Source organism: Littorina saxatilis, linkage group LG2 (assembly GCF_037325665.1).
Source record: "Littorina saxatilis isolate snail1 linkage group LG2, US_GU_Lsax_2.0, whole genome shotgun sequence".
In the NCBI taxonomy this organism is placed as follows: Eukaryota; Metazoa; Mollusca; class Gastropoda; order Littorinimorpha; family Littorinidae; genus Littorina; species Littorina saxatilis.
In genome coordinates this window covers 29,227,378-29,254,741 of record NC_090246.1, presented here as the reverse complement: position 1 = coordinate 29,254,741, position 27,364 = coordinate 29,227,378, and the positions used below count along the sequence as shown (strand labels likewise).

General features: G+C 40.7%; 1 protein-coding gene across 1 annotated transcript in view; it reads right to left on the bottom strand.

The window, feature by feature from the left end:
- Window positions 1-27,282, bottom strand: part of LOC138958706 (neurobeachin-like protein 1) — a 76,608-nt gene extending 49,326 nt beyond the window's left edge. The window contains exons 1-26 of the mRNA XM_070329958.1: window positions 27,128-27,282; window positions 26,463-26,554; window positions 25,409-25,603; window positions 24,549-24,630; window positions 21,234-21,361; window positions 18,734-18,807; window positions 18,155-18,237; window positions 17,374-17,553; window positions 16,233-16,341; window positions 15,557-15,663; window positions 15,258-15,341; window positions 14,191-14,289; window positions 13,415-13,658; window positions 11,638-11,741; window positions 11,131-11,232; window positions 10,565-10,701; window positions 9,761-9,893; window positions 8,374-8,493; window positions 5,805-6,099; window positions 5,365-5,447; window positions 5,124-5,213; window positions 4,237-4,411; window positions 3,578-3,711; window positions 2,705-2,882; window positions 1,414-1,516; window positions 522-675 (exon numbers count right to left, since the gene is read on the bottom strand). Of these exons, the coding sequence (XP_070186059.1) occupies window positions 522-675; window positions 1,414-1,516; window positions 2,705-2,882; window positions 3,578-3,711; window positions 4,237-4,411; window positions 5,124-5,213; window positions 5,365-5,447; window positions 5,805-6,099; window positions 8,374-8,493; window positions 9,761-9,893; window positions 10,565-10,701; window positions 11,131-11,232; window positions 11,638-11,741; window positions 13,415-13,658; window positions 14,191-14,289; window positions 15,258-15,341; window positions 15,557-15,663; window positions 16,233-16,341; window positions 17,374-17,553; window positions 18,155-18,237; window positions 18,734-18,807; window positions 21,234-21,361; window positions 24,549-24,630; window positions 25,409-25,603; window positions 26,463-26,554; window positions 27,128-27,187 (3,345 nt within the window). The 5' untranslated portion in view covers window positions 27,188-27,282. The remainder of the gene's footprint in view (window positions 1-521; window positions 676-1,413; window positions 1,517-2,704; window positions 2,883-3,577; window positions 3,712-4,236; window positions 4,412-5,123; window positions 5,214-5,364; window positions 5,448-5,804; window positions 6,100-8,373; window positions 8,494-9,760; window positions 9,894-10,564; window positions 10,702-11,130; window positions 11,233-11,637; window positions 11,742-13,414; window positions 13,659-14,190; window positions 14,290-15,257; window positions 15,342-15,556; window positions 15,664-16,232; window positions 16,342-17,373; window positions 17,554-18,154; window positions 18,238-18,733; window positions 18,808-21,233; window positions 21,362-24,548; window positions 24,631-25,408; window positions 25,604-26,462; window positions 26,555-27,127) is intronic.
- Between the last annotated feature and the right edge of the window lie 82 nt (window positions 27,283-27,364).

The window sequence follows — 27,364 nt, the reverse complement described above, 5'->3', positions numbered from 1 at the left end:
TGTGCGACCCACGTGTTTTGACTTTTCCAAGATGGCGGATCGTTCTGCTGAGACGTAGTAACTTGAAAAGAGTGCTAGAACGTGTTATTCAGTACGGTTCTGATCTTGACCTCAGTGATGATGATAGTGGAGATGATATTTTAGATTCTGGTGACGATTTTGTGCCAATGGACGATCATTTGGGTGATGATTCGGGCAATGCAAGTGTCGATCATGACATTGTGTATGATGAACCCATGACGTAGAAAGTTTTTTTGTTTTGCTTCAAATTGGATATTTTGCGTGGATATGAAGACAACAAAAGGTATGTACTTTCAAATGTTTCATATATTTTCTAAAAGAGTAAGTTTCAAACTTTGCAAAAACATAAGGTATGTAAGGTTATCTTGTGTTGTTGATTTTTAATATTTTTTTCAAAATGGCTCTAAATCGCGCGTTGGCAGGGAACACAGGGGAAATTTAGCTGCGCAGCGAATGAGTTAACCTCAATTACTTGGCCTGGGCTACACAGTCCCACCCACCAGCTCCTGTTGCTTGACGACCACGAGGAATCCGATGATCTGGCCCAGCTCCTCAACCTTGATGTCGCGGATGACGTAATACTTGATCAGGTTGAAGAGAGACGTGCGAATCGTCTTGCTGTCCTCTTCCGTCAGGCCGCTCTCCTCTGTCGTTCTGCAAAGGAACACCATATGAGATAAGATACTTTAATGTCCATTTTCCTTGTACATAAACATCAATTTCATCTACCCTTCAAGACGGAGTCATATGTCCATCAATTCATTAAAGGTTCAATTCACTGCTTTTGTTTTCTTGTTACTGCAGCTGCACAGAACTGATCATCTTAGTGAAATGATAAGTAGGTCAGTGTGACTGCAGCTGCGCACAATGTTATCACCTCATGAGGCAAGACACTGCCACTGGGTAACCAGCTCACCAGAATAAGAGGGTGAGGAAGGGAGGCTATGGGATATAAATGGTTGCAAAACACACCCGCAAATTTGCAATAATAAACAAAAGGTTTATCAAATACTCTGTTACTTAATTCCAGAAATTCCAGCAAGAAAGAGGCAACATTGGAATACAGAATGCATTTCTATGGGGAGGGGGGGGGGGGGGGTGGCTAAGCACAACCATACCTATGTACAATTCACTTCAGAAAAAATGTTGGCAGTTACCCTGTGCTTCCTCACCATCACACCTATCCATTCCCCCGTGAACCTTACAACCCACGCGCCCCCTCCCCCTTCCTTCCATCAATGCAAGTTGTCAACAATTCATTTTGAAAATGTGACCAACTTTTCAGGTAAACAAGTCAACTCACTATCACATGAATAACATGTATATGTATTTGTTTGAGACGGTCAAATTGCAAGTAAACCAACAGTTGCTCACGACTGAAATATTACTCACGTGTAGTATGCCCTGATGATATCAAGGAAATATTGCACTCCGTATTTCTTCCTGAAGAATTTCTTCTCATCTTTGATGATGGTGGAGAGGTACTGTATGTGACCTGCGCACAATAGATTTACTAGAAAAACGCCATTGAAAATCAGGTCAAAGACACAGTGCTTTCTTTCATTGTTGGCCTTCCAACATCAAAAAGTCAGTCAGTCCGTCAGTCAGTCCCCTAGGCTGCTAGTCAGTCAGTCAGTCCGGCAGGTAGGCAGGCTGTTGTTCAGTCAAAGAATCAGTCAGGCATCACTCAGGCAGGCAGGCAGTTGACCAGTCAAGCAGTCAGTCATACTGAACAAAAAAGTCAATACAATCAATCTGTCAATTTGTTTCTCTCTCTTTTAACTCTTCTGCAACTCAATAAAAATAAAGTAGCAAGGATGAACTGAAAGAAATTTAACCTCCAGTCATCCTCCCCCCAACCTCTCACTTCTGTCCCACACGAACCTTACCAATGCATACACGAAAGATGGTCTGGCTCAAGACGTGATTCTCAGAGGATGTATTAAACTTCTCTCTGTCTTCCTCCTTTTCTTACGTATCATTCTACCGGCATCACTTCCCCCTGCTTCAAACCTCTGTCCCACTTGACCCTTACCAATGCGGACACTGAAGGGGATCTTGCTCCAGACACGAAAGTCAACGAGGATGTATTGAACTTCTCTCCGTCTTCCTCTTACTCTTGAATTTCTACCCTCATCTCTACCTTCAACCTCTTGATCCTTATCAATGTGAACACGAGAGGTGGTCTTGCTCCAGACAAAAAAATCAAAGAGGATGTATTGAACTTTTCTCTATCTTCCTCTTACTTGTGCTTTTTCTACCCTTACCTCTACCTTCAACCTCTTGACCCTTACCAATGCGAACAGGAGAGGCACTCTTGCTCCAGCCACGAAAGTTAAAGAGGATGTATTGAACTTCTCTCCGTCTTGCTCTTACTTGTGCTTTTTCTACCCTTACCTCTACCTTCAACCTCTTGACTCTACCAATGCGAACAGGGAAGGCGCTCTTGCTCCAGACATGAAAGTTAAAGAGGATGTATTGAACTTCTCTCCGTCTTGCTCTTACTTGTGCTTTTTCTACCCTCACCTCTACCTCCAACCTCTTGACCCTTACCAATGCGAACAGGAGAGGCACTCTTGCTCCAGCCACGAAAGTCAAAGAGGATGTATTGAACTTCTCTCCGTCTTGCTCTTACTTCTTTACCCTCACCCCTACATCAACCTCAGTCCAACATGACCCTTACCAATGCGGACAGGAAAGGCGCTCTTGCTCCAGACACGAAAGTCAAAGAGGATGTACTGGTGAAGGTGATGGGTCAGCGTCTTGTTGACCACAGACCCGCTCATTTTGCTGGCCACTGATGCTTCCACCAACAACTGCACTGCCATCAGAACGGTGACATCGATCAACTCTGGGTCCACCTGAAAAACGAACACACTTTACATTCACATTTGTTTTCCTCTCAAACCGATTTGCTCATCTCACAAGTTGATTCACATGCATCAATCAGCAAGGGGTAAAACAACCGTAAAGTGTAGCCCAGATTTGACTTGTTGTTGATAAGATAAGATAAGAAAACTTTAATGTCCATTTTCATTTTACACAAACATGTACATTTTTCTTTTGGCATGGTCTTCAGCCAAAGTTTTTGAACACTTTTGTCTGGCTTGTACCAGAAGAGCTATTTTTAGCACAAGTGAGGGATCAAATGCTATGTTATGCTTGGAATGTGTTTCCAATTCTATGAGCAACAATCACCCCTACCACCTCCCTGATCCCAACCCTTCCATATGTACACACCAACAACAACTAAATCAAAATTGAATCTGAATTGATTCCTTCTGTCTTTGACTCTTGCCATTTTAACATTGAAAAAACAACGCCTACCTGAGCTAAGTTAATTTTCTGTTCATTATCTAATCATTATTTGTTTGTTTACTTCAAAGACCACTGAGTCAATGCACTTGTGAATGTTTCGTCTTCTCCATGATTTAACATCCCAACAACTAATCCTTTTTTTTTTTTAATTCTTCACAAACAAAGTTTACTGTTATCACTCGAACAGAACGCAGTAACTATTTAACAAAAAGTGCAATCACAAATGTTTGGATGTTACCTTCTGAAGAAGTGCTCCGATAGTGGCGGCAGATTGCGTCCTGACAAAAATATCCTGGTTGACTGGTTTGGTTTGTAGCATGTGTCGTAGCAAAGTCAGAAAAGCTGCTACCTGATTGTGCTCCAAATTCATGTCTGTAATAAAACAAGTTTGACAGATGATTTGCCTTATTGTATGTATGAGTGTCTGTAAATATCAAAAACAACACAGAATAGAGTGTGTTTAAAAAAAAAATCGGGTGACTTTTTTTTTAAAGGCATTGAAACTGAAAGCATGAAAAACACTATGTCTGCTTTCAATATTCTCAACAGATAATTTTCTCTCAGGTATGCAACCTTGCCTTCAAGCCTTTCACAGCTTATCAACAAATAACGTTAACACTAACAACAAAGCTTAAAAACACTAACAAACACAGCAACAAGCTTTCCAGACTGTCCCGCCCAGGGATGGGTGTTGCAGGGAAAATTTAAGCTAAATGCATTGGGAAAATTTAAGCTAAATGCATTGGACTTAACGGATGTGCTGTTTCTTCATCTTCTTCCAATCAACAACCAACCAACCAATCCTCGTTCACCCAACATAAAGAATGTGCGATATATCTGCCTGTCACACTTGTCCCTTGCAACATATCTTTCGTTACAGTTGGTAAAGTCATATACCTGCATAAGAACTGCTACCCAGGACCACCCAGTCATCAGGAGAGTCAGCCTCAGAAGAGGCGGAAGGTTCGTTAGCAACAGGTGTCACGGCAGGTGTGGGTACAGGTGCCTCCGGGTCCACCTGCTCCAGCAGTGGGAACAACACCTGCACTCCTCCCACACAGTTGATTGTGTCCTGCAGTAAAAGGGAGATTGAATGAATCATGTTTGACGGGTGCAATAGCAAGCACAAGAATAAGCATGCACGAAAAAGTGCAATAGCAAGCACAAGAATAAGCATGCACGAAAAAGTGCAATAGCAAGCACAAGAATAAGCATGCACGAAAAAGTGCAATAGGAAGCACAAGAATAAGCATGCACGAAAAAGTGCAATAGGAAGCACAAGAATAAGCATGCACGAAAAAGTGCAATAGCAAGCACAAGACCAAGTATGCATGAACAAGATCCTGTCATCCTTTTCAGAGTTCAATGGGTTACACCCAGCATGCATTCCCCCAAAATGGAGTATGACTTACAGACAAAAATCAGGAGTGTATGTGGGAGTTACAGCCCATGAATGCAGAAGATGAGGAAGATTTAATGATGTTTAATAGATGTTGCAGCCCTGCATGGCAGGACTTAGCACGTCATTTGTGTTTGTAAATCTATGTAAGCCCAGTTCCCTATTAAACTGGTAGTTACACTGTCACTGTGCTTGCATATTAGGTGTATTAGGTTTAAACACAGAGAAAAAAAGAAGCAATACTCTAAGCTGATCTGAACATTTGGTGTAATTGAAAGCTATTGGTTTAAACAGTTTATTATTCAGTTGCATAAATACAAAGCCGTAATTGAATGTTATAATAAAGTTATTAAGATTGAGCAAAACCCATGTGGATGTCACGTACCTTAATGTCCCATGATACACACTTCTCTCCACTGAACTGCCCGTGGTTTTGGTATGGGGACAGGTCAGCACACACATGATCCTTACACGCCTGCAAAATAACAGTGAGTCCAAACATTTTTTATACAAAAACAAACTGCACACATAAATATATAGCGATTTAATTAATAAAAACATATACATCACAAACAGCAACAAAATATTAGCCAAGAAAATAATTAATATACCAAAAAGGTACTGACCTTTGCACTGTATCTTGCAACGAGTTTTGCTGGGAGATCAGCCAAGTCTGCATAATCTTGGAACACTGTGATACCATTGGGACCTATACAATACAATACAATACAATACAATAACTTTATTAATCTCTAAAATGAAGTAAACACAACATCAAATTATATTGACATTAAAATAATGTCCAGTTAGAAAAGAATGGTTGTCGAACTATGTCACAACTTTTTCCTTTTAATGAAAAACAAGTTCAACAACTATGAATCCAAAAGAGCTTTTCGAAAAGAAAACAAATAAAACACTTTTTAAGCAACAGCTCAGTTCCAGATTAGTTTCTCTCTATCTAAACTTCCACAAACGGTCTATGATTTTATTCCGATTTTCACCTCCTTTTACTCATTGTTCTTCCCCCTTTCATTTTAACCACATCAAAAACTGTAAAAGAACCTACCCGAATTTTGCAGAGCTCTGAACTGCGAAGGCTGCACAACGTCACTGAAGACGCACACAGAAGACACACAGCCATGTATGGTGATGGGCGGGCCCCAATACTCATCCTGATTGCCTGCTTGCAAGGGAGTGACACCAACAGCAGGGGTGAACGTGGCTTGCTTGGCCACGCCTCCAAACAGAGCCTTCAGCGGAGAGATGGAGCCCTTCTTCTCAGAGGGTTTGATGTTGTTGTCGGCGTGGACCTCTGTGGTGTAGTGGGGGCTGGGGGAGCCGATGCGGCATGTGGAGAAATGCTGAAGAGGATGAAGAGGTGTTTAGTTGAGAACAATGTTATTACTTAGTACATAATTATATTTAAATATAATGCTAGTGTTGTAGTGTTTCGTTTGTCTTTATGTTACATGCACCATCAATGCATTTTCTCCATGTTATTTTGGTTTGATTTGATTTGAAGAAATTGTAGCAAAGAACAAAGCGGGCCATTTGCATGATCATGTTTTCTTCTGTTACACTGTGAAAACATGATCACCTCCACAAGCAGTTACTTCTCCCAACCTTCCAGAACAACAACAATAACAACAACAACAACCCAGTCCCCAAGAAAACGGCCAGCTATTATCGCTCATGAGTTTGAAGTTATGGTCTACTGGCTAGTAAAGGCAGCGCCCCTAAGCCGAAAATGAATTTTAGCATTTTAGAATTAACAAGCTTTTTGGAAATGCATAATATATACATCTTGTAAACTTGAAGGTTTTTGTAACTGACCAGCTGAAAATTAATTTTAGCATTTCATGAGGGGGCTATTTGAGCCTCTGCTGGCTTTAAAACTGATAACAGCAAACAAACAACAACAAATAGGGGAGGGGGGTGGAGAATGCACAAAATCAAAAACCTCTATACTTGAAGATGTTTGGTTGTATCACTCTTGCTAGGGGGTCTACAAAAACAAGTGGTAAACACATTTCAAGAAGGGTTTTTAGAAGCTCCTATAAGCTTAAACAAAATCTTAAAATTGGAGATGCACAAAAGTAAAACATCTTGTAAACTTGAAGGTTTTTGTAACTAACTAGCTGAAAATGAATTTTTAGCAATTCAAGAGTTGCTATTTGAGCCTCTGCTGGCTTTAAAACTGATAACAGCAAACAAACAACAACAAATGGGGGGGGGGGGGGGGGGGGGAGGGGGGAGGGTGGGGGGGGACGAATGCACAAAATCAAAAACCTCTATACTTGAAGGTGTTTGGTTGCATCACTCTTGCTAGGGGGTCTACAAAAACAAGTGGTAAAGAAATTTTAAAAAGGGTTTTAGAAGCGGCTTAAACAAAAATTTAAAATTGGAGATGCACATAATTAAAAAATCTTGTAAACTTGAAGGTATTTGATTTCATCACCTACTTTTGTCTTTGTTTAAAACAAATGTTTACTGCATTAAAGGAAAATCGCCATGCAAACAAAGCAAACAGAAAATAACAGTCACCTCCTTTGTACAACACATTTTTACTTGTAGCTTATGATTTTATCATTGCAGGTGAGGTGGTATATTCTCAAATAATTGTTGAACCATAGCTTGAACCAAATGAGAAACAAGTTTCAAGTCAGTTTGTTTCAATTAGACACCTTCAAAAGGGCTAACTGCTCAGGTTATAAAAGAAGAAGGTTCAGACAAAAACAGAAACCGCCAGAGTTATGTCCCTTGCTAATGCTATACACAGTCTTCTGATGCTGCTTTTCAATTCATCATTTTAGGAGTTATATTTTAAAATTATTGTTGAATCATAGCTTGAATTAAAAGAGAAATATGTTTAAATTAAGTGTGTTTCACTTGCAAGCTTTCTAAAGGACTCAATGTATCAGAAGGTAAATGGTTCACAGATTAGGAATGCAATTTTTTTCTACCACACCACTGAAGGTCTCTGAATCCCTGCAAGTGGGGTATATAAAGTTGTGGGTGAGCAGAGTTTTCAAATAGATAGCAACTAAGATGCCACTGAAATCCCCCCCCCCCCCATACTCATACACATTCTTTCGCATCATAAGATTGCATTCACTCATTTGCATACTCAATCATTTGTATTGTGTGTGTGTGAGAGAGAGGAATAAGTGAGGAATAAATGTGAGACAGACAGCTCGACAGAAAACGCCAAAGAAAGACAAAATGTCCAGAAATATTATGACATCATTAATCATCATAACAATTCATTACACTGTATATCACGTGCGGTCATTCCATTCTTTCCATACCATCCCGAAGAAGGCAGTTACATGCCGAAATATTGATTTAAACTTACCTAACCTGGTTACTGGTGTGTTTTCTTTTTATTTTAATAATTTGTGTAAGATAACAACATTTGACATTTGTAGCACACACAAAAAGCTGAAAGCATAAATTCTCCATAAAAAAAATCTAAAAAAAAAAGACAGAACAACAAACAAACAAAACACAAACACCTAGAGCTTTGTAGCAAAATGAACTGCCACTGCCAGACAAAATTTTTTTTGAAAAAATGGATGCTTAAAGTAGTTTTGTTTTTATGTCGTTCTATCCATCTTTAGCGGAAGAAAGCTCACCTCTGATAGGTTTGGAAACTTGAAAGGAGCGGTTGACCTCTGGATGCCATCAATGTAAACCATGACCTGGCTCTGTGTGAAGGGCCGTCTGGCCGCTGTGTGCACCACTCCCACTGAATGCTGGGAAACAATAGCCCTTAACTTTATGACTGAGGGCAAAATCTTAACAGTACATTCGACAACAAATAAACTACATCATAAGATGACTGTTCAAGCACATCTTCATTTTTTTCTTTTTTTTCCTCTCACAACTCAAAAAACAATATACAATTCTTTGTTTTTATCTTCGTTCTTAGCAATTCTTCGAATTTAGATGCATTCTGTGTTGTAATAGTGTACTGTTATTTGAAGATAATATGTAAAAGCACAGAGAGTATGGAACATTACTGTGGTTCACACTTTATACTTTTTACATCATTGTCATGATTAAGGTTTAGATTGTATACAGTGGAAGCCCCCTTTTAAGACCCCCCAATGTAAGACCCCCCCCCCCCCCCCCTTTTAAGACCTTACTTTTCTAGAGTTTCTGTTCATAACCTCTGTAAATTTACCTCCATCCATGTTAAAATTCCCCTTATCAACCCCTTCACTGCCACAGTATAACAGCATTTTGGTATTGCTGTGTGCCAGGGCAAAATTTCGCTTTCTTCGGCAGGTTCACTAATCTGTTCACTGCTCGATCATTTATTGAGATATCTCTTAGATCTTTGGCATGTGTTTTGCTTATACCCTTGGCTATTATAGGATGACATGATCGTTGGACTTTGTTTGTGATTGTCATAGTAAAAATTGATATAATGACCATTTTTGTCAAAAATTACAGTTTCCGGACTTACAAACACACACATTGCAGCACGTAAAACCACACAAAACACTGCTAAAACTGGTGTCAAACATCAGGTACTCACATTACAGCCCATAAAAGTATTCTTCTGTGTGGTAATCCATAAATCACTTCTTGTAGAGGTTCCAGAATACTGTATCGCTTGAAAACAGGTCTACGAGTTGAGGTCCGACTTTTGGCCGCCATTGTGAATGCTATAGATCGGTTCTACATTTCTAACACAGTTTTCAACACGTGGTAGTAACTTATCCGAACGGTCTATGGGAAAGAACTGTGTTTAGAACCCCTACAAGTACTTGGACAGTGGTTACCTCCCATTTAGTTTTCAGAAATGTCCTGAAATGTTGTTGACGCAAATCCCACGTACTAGGTACGGTTATGGGCGTACGACAAACCGAAAATGACCACGTACCTAGTACGGGGTGGGCAGTGAAGGGGTTAAGACCTCATTTTCTAAGATTGTTTGAGGTCTTGAAAGGAGGGTTCCACTGTACCATATGTCAAACTGAGTAAATTCTGTAATGTTCATAATTGTGCAGTTACCCAGAGTCCATCCTGAAGACGCGTTTCAGTGACAGTCAGCGTGCAGTACTCCTTCTTGTTATAGACAGCCACCACCAGGTCATAGCTTGGTGTCACAAACGCTTCCAGTCCGTGATTTGATCCTTCGCTGAACCTGTCAAAAACACACACAAGTTGTCTTGACACAATATCTTTGCTTTATGCCGAACATAACCTAATACTGAAGAAAACACTTAGAGCTGTATTCTAAAGCATGAGTGTTCTAAAAAAAACAAGTGAGGTTTCAATCCTTGCATTACAAACACATTCATCCCAACGGATGAACATCCTTTTCTCACTCTTAATCTAAAAGGACAGTTAATGTCTGAAAAATCGAGTGTCTTAGATCACTGTAGGATTTGGTCAACATTTTTGGCATGGCATCATTGAAGCATTTTCAACAACTTATGATGCTAGCTGTTGGTGCTGAAGCACAGAAAGTTATATGAGATATTTTTGGTCTGTAACCACTTCCTATGCACAGCTAATGATCTGCAAGTTTCAGGGTAGTTTAATGAAAGATAATTTTCCCCAGATGTGCAAGCCACTGAAGATCTGTGAAAGCAAGGCAAGTACAGCATGAAACACAGTACAGCTAAACCCCCCTTTTAAGACCACACAATTTAAAACTCCCTCCCTTTTCAGACCTTATTTTTCCAGATTTTCTGTTCATGACCTCTGTAAATTTACCTCCATTTTAAGACTCCCTCCTTGTTAAGACCTGATTTTCTCAGATTTTTCGAGATCATAAAAAGGGTGTTCCACTGTACATCCTCAGTTACTTACGTGTAGAGCTGCCGTCTGAAGGTCTGGTGCCCCAGCAAGATGTGAGTCCTCAGGTCAATCTCGGTGTCCAGACACACCCAGGCATGGAAGGAGAAGGCTGGTCCTGGCCATTTCCTTATGGCAGGCAGTGAGATGCACTGTTGACATGATGTACACATTGTCAGCATCTTCAAGTCTAGTTTATATGAGGAATGATATGCATTAGCAGGTAGAAAATAGAAAATCGCAGCATACAACGCAAACAGAACAATTTTCTCTGAGAGACCCCAAAACATTGTGCATTGTGACATTCTGTCTTCAGCCACCTCTTCAATCTTTTTTTTCTTCTTCATGTAACCCCCCCCCCTGGTCCTTATATGAAATCACATGCATTGCAATTTTTCCTATGTATGCATAGAAAAGCACACACTCAGACATACACAGAGACACTATCTTTTGCAGACAGCCATGCACACACACGCACGCACACACACACACACACACACACACACACACACACACACACACACACACGCACACACACACACACACACACACATGCTTTCAAACATCACACATATACTAACATCCAGAGGATTTTGAAGATCAAAGAAGTAAAGTGCTGTGTCTTTGCCCTCTCTTCTAGCCATGGTTGAAATGGCTCTCATCAGACGTGTGGTGTAAGGCATCTGCAAGAAACATTTCCTTGAGTCAAAGTTTGCACGACCGACATTAGAGGAAATTCTGCGAAGTCATCCAATCAAAAAGAAGTTCAATTCTCTCTTATTAGCTCTGAGAATAGCAGTGTATACCATGCGGACAACAAGCACATGCTTCAATACTGCCAACCTGACCACCTGGGAGATCGGACAAATCTCCACCCTTATCCCACCAGGCACTGTAAGGATTCAAACCCCCCATATGGAAGGCTGAAATCCTTACCAATAGGCAACTGCGCCCATCTCCACCATGCTTTAAAATTGCACAGCCTATACCTACATGGCATTTGACAACAACAAAAAATAAATAAAATATGACATATTACACACTCACACACACACACACACACGTCAGAGTCTGAGTTATAAACAAACCTGCTCTCCTTCTTCGCTGATCCTGAACAAACTGATAAGTTGTTTCAGTTCTCCCGCTGTGATAGACAGCGTACCCAGCACCTCCAGTAGTCCTATCAAATGACCTGTAAGAAGAGAAAATTACGCAATCAACAACAACACAGATCTTACAGGCATGTAAAAAAAGAGAGTTTTTTTTAATTTAATCTATTTCATACTTTATTGTCCCACTGCTGGAAAATATGCTACCCAGGTGTGTGCATGTTAACGTGTTATCAGCCACTTGCACTTCTGGCACTTTATTGTCCCACTGCTGGAAAATATGCTACCCAGGTGTGTGCATGTTAACGTGTTATCAGCCACTTGCACTTCTGGCACTTTATTGTCCCACTGCTGGAAAATATGCTACCCAGGTGTGTGCATGTTAACGTGTTATCAGCCACTTGCACTTCTGGCACAATGACTGAGGTCTTTTACGTGCCACATCCGGAGCATGAGGATGGGACCTTTCTTTCTTTATTTATTTGGTGTTTAACGTCGTTTTCAACCACGAGGGTTATATCGCGACGGGGGAAGGGGGGAGATGGGATAGAGCCACTTGTCAATTGTTTCTTGTTCACAAAAGCACTAATGAAAAATTTGCTCCAGGGGCTTGCAACGTAGTACAAAATATTACCTTACTGGGAGAATGCAAGTTTATAGTACAAAGGACTTAACATTTCTTACATACTGCTTGACTAAAATCTTTACAAAAATTGACTATATTCTATACAAGAAACACTTAACAAGGGTAAAAGGAGAAACAGAATCCGTTAGTCGCCTCTTACGACATGCTGGGGAGCATGAGGATGGGACCTGGATACTGTCTCTGAGTCATCACATACAGTTCATCCCGGCCTGGATTTGAACCTGTCACCCGAGGATCACAAGTCCAGTGCTCTACCCACTGAGCTACCAGGCCCCCTTCTGGTGAAATTCAAATATGTGTATATTATGTAAGGATAAGTGTGATCCACCAAACACCTCACAAACAAAATCCAATGAAATTCAAATATGTGTATATTATGTAAGGATAAGTGTGATCCACCAAACACCTCACAAACAAAATCCAATCAATTCAAAAAGAAATCAATCACACTATGACTCTATGTATTCGCGGCCCAACTCTTCAAAGTCAAATTGCACTAGATTGCACACGTCCACTCCATCAAACGCATAATTTTCTAATCTGTTTGATCAATTCTAAAAGAGTGGATTGTTTTATGAGGAATGCTTGTTCCATTCATGCTCACTATTCCATAATGTGTTACGACATTGCTTCCACATAACTATTGCTCTCAGTTGTCTTTTGTTCTTAGTCAGTGTTGTTCCTAGCCTCAGAGGACAAAACGTCAGTTGGACCTGGATTGAAAAGACATTCAGGTTCAAATGTCATGGCTTTGTCTGCTGGGTAGGAAAATGGATGGTCAGAAGACATCCTAAATGTCAAAACTATCGGACAGTTAACTAGCCAGGGGTCAGACCAATACATCACATCAACAAAATATGCGTCAACGACCGAAGACCTGGGCCTGAGAACAACACTGCTTAATGTTTCTTTTTGGTTGCTGCTTGATCATCCAAGTGACTTGTTCATTTCAATGCTTGTTATTCTCTCAGGTGCCAGGAGACTGGTTCCGAATAACTCTCACTTACTCTATCACACAGTCATGTCACACGCATTTAGAGCGCTTACTTCCCTTTGTTCATCAAATATCCAAGCGTAGCACAAATTTCAGCAATTCACTTGCACACTCACCGACAGCTTTATGATCAATCTGTTTCTGCCTCCCCAGCACAGTGATGATGTGTGAAATCATGCCAGCCGTGCAGCAGCTCATGCGACTGCGGTGACCTCGCGTGCAAAGAGCCGTCAGCTGCTCGGCTAACCACACCTGCAGGTCATGTGACTGGATGTCCGGCAACCATTGGAGCAGCATGGCGGCCGCCTGGGTGTTGATTACCCGCATCTTGCCGGAGCTCTCATAGTGCTCTTCCACCACCTGGGAATGTACGGCATTGGTAATGAGCAATCCATGATGTGCACATTAAGTTGGTACAGTGGAACCCCTTTTAACATCCTGTTTTCTCAGACTGTCTGTTAATAACCTGTAAATGTACCCCCTTTTTTAAGTCTCGCTCCTTATTAAGACCTCGTTTTCTCAGATATGTGAAGGTCTTATGTTGACATGGCAGTGCCTTGATCATGTTGACTACATGACAATATCTCAGGTATAGTATGTGCAAGGAGGTTGTACAACCAGGGCAACATCTTTAACATTTTGCCCATATGAAAACATCTCTAGCACAGTATTCTCAAGTTGATTGCACACACAGGGTAACAGTTTCACTATTACTTCTGCGGTCATGTTAACAATTGGTGAGGTTAACCAACAACAAATAAGTCATTATCGTATTTCCTCTAAAAAAACAAACAAATCAGTCCTCATTTAACCAGGCACCTCAAAACACAATATGAGCCTGACACCCTCATGTTCCTTTTTGTGAAGGTTTGAAAACAAGTGTGATACTTACAAGGTCTAGCAAAGTCTGCAACAGTTCCTTGGAAGGCTGACCAAGACTCTTCAAAGCCTCAACAAAACGCTGGTAGCCAACTTTGCCTTCAAACAACGCCTGTGGAAAATAAACAACTTTGATGCAGGGATCATGAAGCAAACTTCCGCAAATATTTTGGTACTTAAAAATCCATGCTCACTCAAAAATAAATGCAGAACAATTTGTGCACTTTTAAGGCAAATCTGCCAGGGAGCAAGAAAATCTGATTTTGTTCTTTTATGCATAAACCAATGAGTGTCTTATAAAGACACAGAGACATGAGGGTAGCCTCAAACCATCACCTTACACGGGAAGACGCATTGTAGTCAATGTATTTTCCAGTCAGACAGACAAACTGACAGATGCCCTCTCTCTCTCCCTCACATACACATGCGAGTGAGCTTATTACAGACAACCATACAACAGACCTGATTACCACTAAAATTTCCTGGTGTACAAATGAGGCTAAAAATGTGTACAATCAGAATTTTAAGGTGTACAATTCATTCTCGCGGTACACACTGTGCTTTATTCCCCCCTCAAACCCCATTATTTAAAGACTGTAAATACATGTAAGAAAGAATTTGTGCTGAAAGTAAATTAAAACATTTTTGTTGAGAACAAAAAACCCATACACTATTAGATATTTGAAAATGTGACACAAAACGAATGATAGAAAAACATAATGTTTATTTTTGACCTCTGAGGAAAATTTGCATCAGCTGCTGTCAGCAGTATGGAGTCAGCCCTTCATTTCTGTCACTACACTGGTCAGTATTTTCTGGTCTCATACAGTCCTCTTTACACATTGCTTTCTAGGCTCACACAGTCCTCTTCAGACTTATATACTTTTTTTTATTTTTATTTTATTTATTTATTTTTTTTTTGCGTATGATTTTAATGTCTGGCGTATAATCGTACAGCGGTCTTCAATTTCGTAAGATTGTACGCAAATTTCGTACAGTAACCAGGTCTGATACAACCATATGTGAATAAATGGGGATCAGCATGGGGAATAGGGGGTCATTTGGAATCCAGCCACTCACCTTAGCATTGGCAGACCCAGATAGAATAGCCTGCATGACTCTAACCACTGCCATGGCCAGTTTTTGTGCATCTGTACCCGTGAGCTAGAAAAATAATTGAATAAACATTGTACCACAAACAAGCCATTAAAGTTGAACAAGTCTAGCATGATGTACAAATCCACAGGAAAGCTAAAAAGTTCATACAAAAAAAAGTCAAATTCCAGCCAAAAGGCTGAAGATTCTCATATGCGAAGAACAATGAAGCACATCATCATGAACATAACCCTGAAACAGGAGAGAAACAGAGTAAAACTTACTGTAGTTTTGAGCAGGAGTGAGACAAAGGCGTCAAAGGTGCTACCACTGACCATCAACACCTGCAGCGCTGACTTGTCGTTGCAGGCTATCATCTCATTGATCATATCTGCCAAACAAAATGAAATAAAACACTGTGTCTGTGAGATGCATACATTTTATGAGAGGAAACACCTGCAGCGCTGTGCTGGCTTTACAGATAATCATTATCTTACAGGTGATAATTATCTTTACAATCTTTACACACATAATCTTATCAATATCATCCCCATTCACCAGTCTTCAAGAGTTGTAATTATTTTGTGCATGACATGATCTGTGATTCCCTGACTTCAGCAAAGTAAGCAACAGAACCCACAAATGACCTGACAAAAGGGATTTCTTCTTTTTTCACAAACTGATTACTGAATCAGATAACAATTAAAATGCCTGCTTGTGACAACAAGCACTGGGCCACCATAATGTTGCCGAAGACATCTGACTCAACTCGTCATATTTATGCCATGGTTGTGGTCAGTAGTAAATGTCACAGAATTCATTGTGTACATCTCTCCAACAGTATCATTTAAATTAGCAGTAATGAATACTAATATTTTCTCTCTCTCTCTCTCTCTCTTTCTCACATACACAAACCCGTGGACTCACGCACACACACACACACACACACACAACACTCACTGATCATGGTGAGCTGCACCCTGCTGTCCACTTCTTCTGTAGGCTCCATGCCCAGGTTAAGCAATACCTGCATGTAACCCTGCATCACCTCGTTCACCTCTATCTGCCTCTGTAACACACATATAATTAACACATGTAACACCTGCATGTAACCCTGCATCACCTCGTTCACCACTCTCTGCCTCTGTTACACACGGATAATTAACACCTGTAACATCTGCATGTAACCCCGCATCACCTCGTTCACCACTATCTGCCTCTGTAACACACAGATAATTAACACCTGTAACACCTGCATGTAACCCTGCATCACCTCGTTCACCTTTATCTGCATCCATAACACACCGATATCTAACACCTGTAGCACCTGTATGTTACCCTGCATCACCACGTTCACCTCCAGCTGCCTCTTTAACATACAAATATTTATCAGGAACACCTGTAACATGTGTAACCCTGCATCACTTTTGTCTATGTAACACTGACATATTTTGTCACACATTTAACACCTACATATAATCATGTGAAAGTGTTTTTCACCTCTGCCCTTGGAATATCACATCATGACATGCAGCACAAATCTTGCACATGAAACCTTATGGAGCTATCCTTGACAAAGTCATATCTACATGAGCCCAAACAAGGTAATCTCATCCCCATCAGCACAGACTTCAGCTTCTGGCATGTACACATCTAAGCTAATACAGAGACAGTGAGCACAGAAATAATCTTTTAACTGTACAGTAGAACCCCCTTTTAAGATACAGTGGAACCCCCCTTTTAAGACCTCCAGAAATCTGAGAAAATCAGGTCTTAAAAAGGAGGGGGTCTTAAAATGGAGGTAAATTTACAGAGGTTATGAACAGAAAGTCTGAGAAAACAAGGTCTTAAAATGGAGGGGGTCTTAAAAGGGGGGGTCTTAAAAGGGGGGTTCCACTGTACCCCAAATTAAGACTCCTTCCCTTTTCAGACCCTTTTTGGACTTTCTGTTCATAACCTATGTACATTTACCTCTATTTTAAAACTCTTTCCTTTTTTTAGATCAAATTTCTCAGAATTGTGGAGGTCTTAAACAGAGGGTTCCACTGTATCCACTAAAACAAAAGACGAGCCACGCGCCCATAACGCATATGGTACCTACCTGGTCTGGACTAGACTCGTGGATGACATGCACCATGCGCACGATGCACTGCAGTACAATCTCTTTCAGTCTGGTCGCCTCTTGTCTCTGGACGTTGGCAGGTCCATGTACTGTGCTTGCTGACAGAACCTTCAGCATCACATCAAGTGTTGCAGGGCTGATGGCTTTCAGAGAGTTGGTCTGGAACAGAAAACAATTCTTCGACTGATAAAATCTTCACTGCAGTTTTAACCTCTAAACTTGAAGCTTGGAAAGTTCTTGAGTTATTGACTCTTATTGAAGTGCACTTCCACCTCCACAAAGTCGCCATGTTGATCAACCTTTTTGCCCCAAACATATCACATATGAACTGTTTCATTCTGCCAAAAATTGCAAATGCAAAGCAGACAAGGCACACACCTTCTTGTGAAAACAGTTTAGCTCACCATCTTAGATCTGGCCATGCTTTTACATGAAATAAGACAATCCCGCCCCTTGGATACATACCATAAATTAACAGCCTGTGTGCTCTCTGAACATAATTAGAATATTTTGGTGAATTAATCCAAGAAATTAATTCATAAAAAATTCAAACTCACAACAGCAAGCAGTCATTGTGTTATTTAGTATATGACCAAGGGGAGGGATGGTGAGCCTAACCATTTTCACGAGGAATGCGCTTTTAACTTTAAGCAAAGCGTACCTGTGGGCCAAAAATAAAAGCACCACCACATGATGTAGTCAAAAAGAATTGTTTCACTCTGCCAAAATGCAAAATAGATCAACATTAAGTAAAGCGTACCTGTGAGCCACACATAACAGCACCGAACACATGAAGCAGTCGCAGCTGTATATCACTGGAGAGACCCATCTTCTGGAAACATTCTGCAACGATAAACCACTCAACAACCTCTGTGCACAACAGACAGATTAAACAAACACATGACCATGACCCGCGAATTAGAAATAAAAGAACTCAGACTGTGATTAAACATGACAAGTGAGACATGGTTGCTTTGAAGTTTGATTCATTCTGTACAATGTTCGCAGTATCGCACTTGTCATTTTTCAAACCGTTTTCTTCTTTCACAGCACAATTTTGGGTTCTCATAGAAATCAGTTACTCTATTATGCCAACCAGTCAGAAGAAAACATGATTTGTACCAAAAAATATTGTTTTTTTAATTTGTATACTGGAATTTTCTGGTTTTTCTGCTCTATGAACTTATACCAATACTGAAGAATAAGCCCCATGAACTAATATGTCTTGAACACAAAGTACAGATTCCTAAAATATGACTATGAGCATGCACAGCTAATGTGAAAGGTTTCCTTTTTTTCCCATTAATACACTGTTAAATGTCAGCCTGGCTCAACATACCATGGAAAAACGGGACAACTTCATTGTGTAGCAACGCCGGTCTGCACGTTTGACGTGCTTTGTCAATGTTCCACCTGAGAAATAAAGAGAGTTTTCAGTCCCCACAAACAACAATACGTGACATTTACGAATAAATCCGTATAAAACTAATACTTATAGACAATCCTGGGAAATAAGAAAACATCTTAGAAAGACACCACCAGAAAGAACAAATGTAAATGACTATGGTGGAATCCCCTCTTTTGAGACCCCCCCCCCCCCCCCTCCACTTTCAATGCCTTGTGGGTGTTCAAGACCCCCCCCCCCCCTCCCCCCTCCATTTTCAATACCTTGTGGGTGTTCAAGACCCCCTCCATTTCAAGACTTGATTCTCAGTTTTTGAGGTCCTATCGGGCGGGGATGTAGCTCAGTCGGTAGCGCGCTGGATTTGTATCCAGTTGGCCGCTGTCAGCGTGAGTTCGTCCCCACGTTCGGCGAGAGATTTATTTCTCAGAGTCAACTTTGTGTGCAGACTCTCCTCGGTGTCCGAACACCCCCCGTGTGTACACGCAAGCACAAGACCAAGTGCGCACGAAAAAGATCCTGTAATCCATGTCAGAGTTCGGTGGGTTATAGAAACACGAAAATACCCAGCATGCTTCCTCCGAAAACGGCGTATGGCTGCCTAAATGGCGGGGTAAAAAAAGGGTCATACACGTAAAATTCCACTTGTGCAAAAAACACGAGTGTACGTGGGAGTTTCAGCCCACGAACGCAGAAGAAGAAGAAGAGGTCCTATAAGAGGGTTGTAGTGCACGTAAATAGAGAATACTACATGGCTTGCTGTGTCAGTGTGTGAAATAGAGAATACTACATGGCTTGCTGTGTCAGTGTGTGAAATAGAGAATACTACATGGCTTGCTGTGTCAGTGTGTGAAATAGAGAATACTACATGGCTTGCTGTGTCAGTGTGTGAAATAGAGAATACTATACTCACGGAATAAAATAACTTAACATGTTTTAAAATTTAATATCTCAAAATCGGAAAAAGTTGCAGGAGAGCGGGATGGTACGATTATAGAACCATCAATTCCTGAGAAGAGGAAAAAAACCGGAATGTTCTCGGTTGCTTAGTTTTTTCACAATTGGTCCTCAAAGACGCATGGTGTCATTTTGGAGTTTACTAGACTGACGCCTAAGCTTGCCGACGCTGCCGACAGCCAGTGCACGCTGTGTGTGCTGTAAACAGGTAGGCCTGCACTCTTTGACTCTCGGGGCACGTCTACCCGTACTTGAAACCTGCAAAAGGTCTGCTGCTGATCCACGAATATTGCATGAAAGTACTGCCTTTGGTTTGTCCGTTTGTTTGTGAGTGAGAACAACTCACTAAAATGTTTCTTTCTCTTTGCCCAAAACTGTCCACTCTGTCTTTCTCTTTCACCATGCCACGAACGTGTGTGAACGATAGACTCGTCGCAATAGGGATGTTGAGAGGAGGGATGACTTATACTGATGTTGCTAGGAGATTCGGAGTGACCAGGCAATCAGTTGCCTTGTGGCGAAGAAGGTACCAGCAAAACAACGGTAACAGCGCTGTCAAACACACAGTGCTAAGTTTGTAAACTCCAAAATGACACCATGCGTCTTTGAGCTCAAATTGCAAAAAAACGGAACAAGCCAGACTATTCCGGTTTTTTGCCCATAATGAGCAATTGAACAAGCTTTACGTTGGTACAAAAATCACTCCTGTAACTTTTTCCGATTTTGAGATATTAAATTTTAAACAATGTTAAGTTATTTTATTCCGTGAGTATACATGGCTCGCTGTGTCGTACCAGATTTACACCAGTTGTTTTTTTTAAATATTGAACTGCGAGCGAAAGCGAGCTGTTCACTATTTGAAAAAGCAACGAGTGTAAATCTGGTACGACACAGCAAGCCATGTAGTATTCTGTTTATCCTACATACTGTACTTACGTGTATTTTACTGAACATTTCTTGCAGTCGAGGCAGCTAAAATTGAAGACGCTTGTTTTTGGAACCTCGATCTCTTCTAAAGCCTCGTGCAATCTATTACGTCAAAGCAAAGAAACGTCACTCTGAAAGTGTGGCGTGACGTGTTAGTTCTAAAGATTCATCGAGGGTAATTAGCGAGCGCAAGTTTTGTTTCTATAATGACGTTTGTCTCGGTGACTTTGGCATCATAAGCAGTGGAAAAACAGGTCCCTGCCAGACTTGCTTGACATGATCTCATTTACATGATATACACACGTGTGATTTGAACGATTATTATCTCACGGGTGTCTCTCTCACGTATGTAGGATAAATTTACCTCCATTTCAAGACCTCATTTTCTCAGATATAGGGCTTTCAAAGGGGGGTTCCCCTGTATACCGTTAAACAAAACATTGAGGAAAAACAGCCTATATTTCAATGAAGTCTCTTGCTACGCGTTGTACAAAATCTGTTCAGCACAAACAAACTAACAAAAAAAACAAGACAAAGAGCACCAGAATCTCACCCTCGCAGACGCTTTCTCCAGACAAAGTAAGGATCATACATGCATTCCAGGAAGTGTAGGGCATGTTTGACGAGTGACAAGCTTTGCTCTGCTGCCACAGGTCTTTGTTCTGCTTCTGAGGTACAAATCTGATAGAAAAACAGATAGATGCACTGAACATGACAAGCCACATACAATTACCATATGGGGGTCACTAGAAAAGTATTTCTAACTCTAACATAAACAGCCTCGCCACAAAGATGTACATCCAAACATACCTGCCTGTTTTTCTATTACAGTACAAGCAACATAGAAGTTCAATATGGGTCGACTGTTCTGGTGTTACATATTTTCACAGCCTTTAGATAAAATGACAAACCCAAAGGCTTGAATTTGATGAATATGCACTATTTGTTTTTAATGCTGACTATCATAATACTGAACTAGCTGCTCTGACTGGCTAATACATTAGTAATACAGTGGACGCCGCTTAATAAAACCGCGGTTAATAGAGCCAGCCGCTTATAAAAGCCGATTTCAGACGGTCCGGATTTATCACTATATCTTATGTATTAGAAAAAGCCGGTTAATAAAACCAACCCGCCGCTTATTAAAGCCAGTTTTCTCAGAGAAATCACGTAGTTTGTAACTAAAACTCACATTATCTTGTTCTGATGTGGAAGACGACCAACAAACAAACACTCATAAAATCGTTCTTCTCTGACGAGTAATGGTTCGTGACGGTGACAGTGAAATTATTGATGTACCGAAGTGATCAAAGTACACGTACATGTACATAATTAAAACAAAAGTTCAACATCCTTGTGAAGTTTTGTTTAGATTCAAACAAGTGTAAATGACGAAAGAAAGTGACTGAGTGACGTAAACAAAAGAGATTTTTTTTCTTTCGAAAATGACGTATTCCTGGACCGCCGGTTAATAAATCCGCCGCTTATTAAAGCCATTTTTCGTCGGTCCAGAAGTGGTTTTATTAAGCGGCGACCACTGTACACCCATTTCTGACTTCAGGGCATAGCATTGGAAAAAGTGAGTTCAGCTTACAAAGGCGGGGGTCTGGGGGCCGCAGGAGGCCCCCAGTGGGGTCCAGGGGCAAAGCCCCTGGTGGGGGTTCGGGGGGCTTTGAAGATTGAGCAACTAAATTATGCCTTCACCAACAAGAAGAGCAAACGCTCGATCGAGTCACTTTCGCAGTTCTGAATATTATATGAGGCATCAGATGGACAGGAAGAAATTGCTATTCACAACACAATACAGATGTAAATAATTTGATGTAAAGAATAATCCTATAAAGTTTGAATCAAATCCGATGAATAGTTTCAGAGATATGATATTTCAATTTTTTTCCTTCAAGACATACCTGTGACCTTGAAAAAGGTCAAAGGTCACCAAAGCAGACGTCAAAGTGTAGAGGTCACTGGGAGTCACGTTCACATAAAATTTGAGCCCGGTCACTTTTATAGTTTCCGAGAAAAGCCCAACGTTAAGTTGTGTGTTGCCGAACAGAAAAGGCTAGTTATCTCCCTTGTTTTTCTGATAACGTTCGTAAAAGGCTACAGATGTAAATACTTTGATGTAAAGAATAATCCTACAAAGTTTCAATCACATCCGATGAACTTTGTCAAAGATATAAAATGTCTAATTTTTCCTTTGACGCTGACCTGTGACCTTGAAAAAGGTCAAAGGTCAACGAAACCATCGTTAAAGTGTAGAGGTCATTGGAGGTCACGACTAAACAAAATATGAGCCGGATCGCTTTGATAGTTTCCGAGAAAAGTCCAACGTTAAGGTGGTGTCTACGGACGGCCGGCCGGCCGGCCGGCCAGACTAACACTGACCGATTACATAGAGTCACTTTTTCTCAAGTGACTCAACAAGCAAAACACAGACAGAAAACAAGAAAACTGACAATCTTGTGTTATTTGGCCTAAAAGTGCCATTCCCACTTCCAGGAATACCTGGATTCTTTGTCACTGAATGGTTGACCACGTTCAACAATGTCGCTTCGAGACATTATTTCAAGTCTAGAGCCACAAAACACCGGCACAAAGCATGCTCGCGCGATGCCAGAGGAAGTGCGAGCTCAAGCAAACTGTCAAACCGATTCAGAATTGAACCGAACGGCGCACAAAACGAAAGCTGGGACTGTTTGGGTTTACTGTTTGGGAATAACAGGTTTTTGCATTTCGGCGTACACCAAATCGAGTTCCGCGTACTGGAGATGTTATTTCGGCGTAAAGTACGCCAAACGGCTTACAATGCTCGGCCCTAGACTTACATGCACACAGCTAAAATGTTGAATGGAATGTTCTAGCCACTAAATTATCTGAAACACTATCCAATAATAATTATGAGTCAATATATATAATTATATAATATATACTAGATGAATACCCGCTTCGCCGGGTAGCCGGCTTTGCCGGGAAGAAGTATAGCCGAATACCCGGCTTTGCCGGGTACCCAGCTTCGCCGGGTGAGTGGCGCACCGTACGCGATTGACGCCACACGAAGGAAGGGAGATAAACGCGCAAAACACTGGAGAAGATAAGGAGCGTTGTGGACAGTGACCTTCTAAAAATAGTAACGGGAATATGGATTGAGCGTTGTGGACAGTGACCTTCTAAAAATAGTAACGGGAATATGGATTAACGCCACACGAAGGCCGTGAAATGTGAATGCTCGCCCTAATAGGCTTGAGGTTTGCTGGCCGATGTGAATGCGTGATATATTGTGTAAAAAATTCCATCTCACACGGCAGAAATTAATATGTAAATCGCCGTGAGCTCTTGTGAGAAACGGCGATTAATAAATGTCCATTATTATTATTATTATTATTATGAAGGAAGGGAGATAAACGCAAAACACTGGAGAAGATAAGGAAGAGTTACTGGGAATGGATGAACAGAAAAACCAAAATCGGTTCAGCGCTGCGCGCTGAGAGCACGTGTTGAAAATTTTCATCCACCAGATTGTGTCCGGGGTGTACCTGAATATGCCCACCAAATTTGAAGCAGATCCATCGAGAGCTTTGGCCGTGCATCGCGAACACACACACACACACACACACACACACACAGAGACAGACAGACACAAGTCGTATATATATAAGATACATTTTCTTGATCACTTAGGCAGCAGTCATCTTTAGCCTCAGTTGCTATCAAATTCAAAATGACACCAAACCAGTTGAAATAAAGAAGAAAAACCACTCATTAATGAAACCAATATAATCTATATGTGCAAAATTACAATCTGCAGACAGAGAAGCCCTGAATGTCACACACACACATCATTCATCATATGAACACATAATCACACCTGTTCAATGCAGAATGTGCTGAGCATGACAGCATGACTGACAAACTCACAAGATGCCACCAGATGTACGTTGTCATGGTTTCTGCAATACACAAGGAAACAATATATGCCATTCTTTCTTTCTTTATTTGGTGTTTAACGTCATTTTCAACCGTTCAAGGTTATATCGCGACGGGGAAAGGGGGGGGAAGGAATAGAGCCACTCTTTAATTGTTTCTTGTTCACAAAAGCACTAATCAAAAAATTGCTCCAGGGGCTTGCAACCTAGTACAATATATGACCTTAACAAAGGACTTAACATTTCTTACATACTGCTTGACTAAAATCTTTACAAACATTGACTATATTCTATACAAGAAACACTTAACAAGGGTAAAAGGAGAAACAGAATCCGTTAGTCGCCTCTTACGACATGCTGGGGAGCATCGGGTAAATTCTTCCCCCTAACCCGCGGGGGGAATATATGCCATTAATCAAGTGCCTAAACAATGCAAACATTTCTAACACTAATAAGTACATGTAGTATGTACACACGCAATGATGCATATGAACAGTTGGCTGCAGCAATACTCCTGAATAAACCATGCTTCATAATAATATGCTTGTGAAAAAGTTTGTAGACAACAGACACAAAGACTTGAAAGAGAAGCAGGTAAATCTTCAAATTAGAAAGTTCACTGTTGAAACAGAATATTTTGAATGTTAAATGAGTTAAACTGCTCGCTAATACACAAGACAGTAGGGACCTCAGGACCACAATTAAATTAACTCAAAACTTAGGACAAGGCCCAAAGTGATTCAAATTTCTTTATTTATAAAAATATAAAATCAAGCAAGAGACTCAAAGCTGTCCAACTCACCTGCACAAGACGATGAGACACTGAATAATCCTCTGCGCAATAGTCAAGGCCTGAGCTGTGTTGACATCGCCGCCCCCATCTCCACTACTCTCTCTGTCCCTTGTCACCACATAAGCGCATCGTGAAAGCTGAACACCAAGAGTTTCCAATACACCATCGGGCAGACGGGTAAGATGTGGGCCCTCCTCAGAAAACCTGAAAATATGTGACATAAAAATGGTATTGACTATAACAGAAAAAACGCTAGTAGACAGAAGAGGTCAGTTTTCTCAACCAATCAGCACTTAAAAATGTCTAGATACTTTTCTGTTTAAATTATCATGAGAACCATCACAGATCTGTCTCTAAGCTTGTACATGTACTGAGGGCTTTCGTCCACTTGGACATACCAAAAATCAAGACCCTGGCTGCCATCTGTGCTGAATGGAAATATTTTTGTAAATTTGTAATACAGAGGAACACTCTTGTAAGACTCACTTATCCCCTCTCTTAAGACCCTATTTTGTCTGATTTTCTGTTCAAAACCTCTGTAAATTTACCCATACTTAGTTTAACTTTAAGACCTGTTTTTCTCCTATTTCTGGAGGTCTTAAAAAGGGGGTTCCACTGTATGACACCTGCGCCAACCATCATTCTTCAGCTGAGCATGTTTTGCACAAAATGTTAATTCAGTATCAGTTACTTCAAACGCTGCATTTAGAGTTAGTTTTCAATCTAAAGACCAAAACTTTGATCAGCATAATATATGAACTTGCCCCAACAAGAAAGATCTAAACTTGACTGCAGCATATTCAACATAAACCAAAGTATATTTTACCCCCTTCTTTGAATATTAGACTTTTATCATGTATCTACAATATTTTTTATTTTACATGCTATTGCTATATTCACCTGCAATTAAGATAAGTGATGAGATTGAGATCTGCATGTTTAATTATGGTACAGTGTTCTAAAATTATGATTATAGTAATAAAGGAGTTTTAGACCAACATGCTACAAACATGTGCTCATCAAAGCTAATTGACTTAATTCACTGCAAGGTAATTTGACTCACCCATCATTCAGATGATTAAAGTCACAATCGATGAAGTTTTTGTAACTTTCCACAAACAAGTTGACAAATTCTTGTAGGATGTTGGTGTCACGCTGAAACACACCCACACACAAACAATTTGTAGCTCAAGCAATATAAAACAAAACAAAGCAATAAATATCGAAGTTCATGAGGGGTGCATGTGTCTAAAACACACACACACACACAATGACACACGACAGACACACACACACACAATGACAGACACACACACACATGACATACAAGTTTTCCACTCTCAGATCAATATAGTTAGTTAATTTTGGAACAGGAAAATTATATCCATAGCTAAACAGGCATGGAGGAAATGCCCCGAAATTTTACCTGGTGGTACTATCTATTTTTAGAATAGCTGACAACTGCTGAACAACTCTGCTGCGACCAAGTATGGCTCGAAGAAAGTATTTGCAACTCTTGCACAAGACTTCGCTGTCCTCCATGAAACATACACACACACCGTATCGACAGTGAAATGAATCAGCTACAATGTAACACATTAGCCTCGGGGCCAACACAGCACTGCTGATCCGATTCGTGTCATGCTGACAGTTCTGATTTGTGTTAAGCTTATGGATCTTTTGCAAAGAGGCGTTCCAGTCTCCGGCCAACCCACTGAGGGATTTTACCTTTGCACTGTAGATCATCCACAGCTGGAACAGCTTTTCTCCTGCTTTCTGTTCATCCATTCTCTTAACGAGCTGTCACGTCGTACCAGAAGTCGAAGCTCGTCTTACTTTGCACTAATCGTCATCTCTGGTTGAAGTTCTTCTCTATCCTAAGCAGTCAGCCATGACTGAATGTTTAGCGGAAGTATCATCAGCCGGTGCAATTCTCAAAATGCTAGCACTGGGTTGACCGCGATT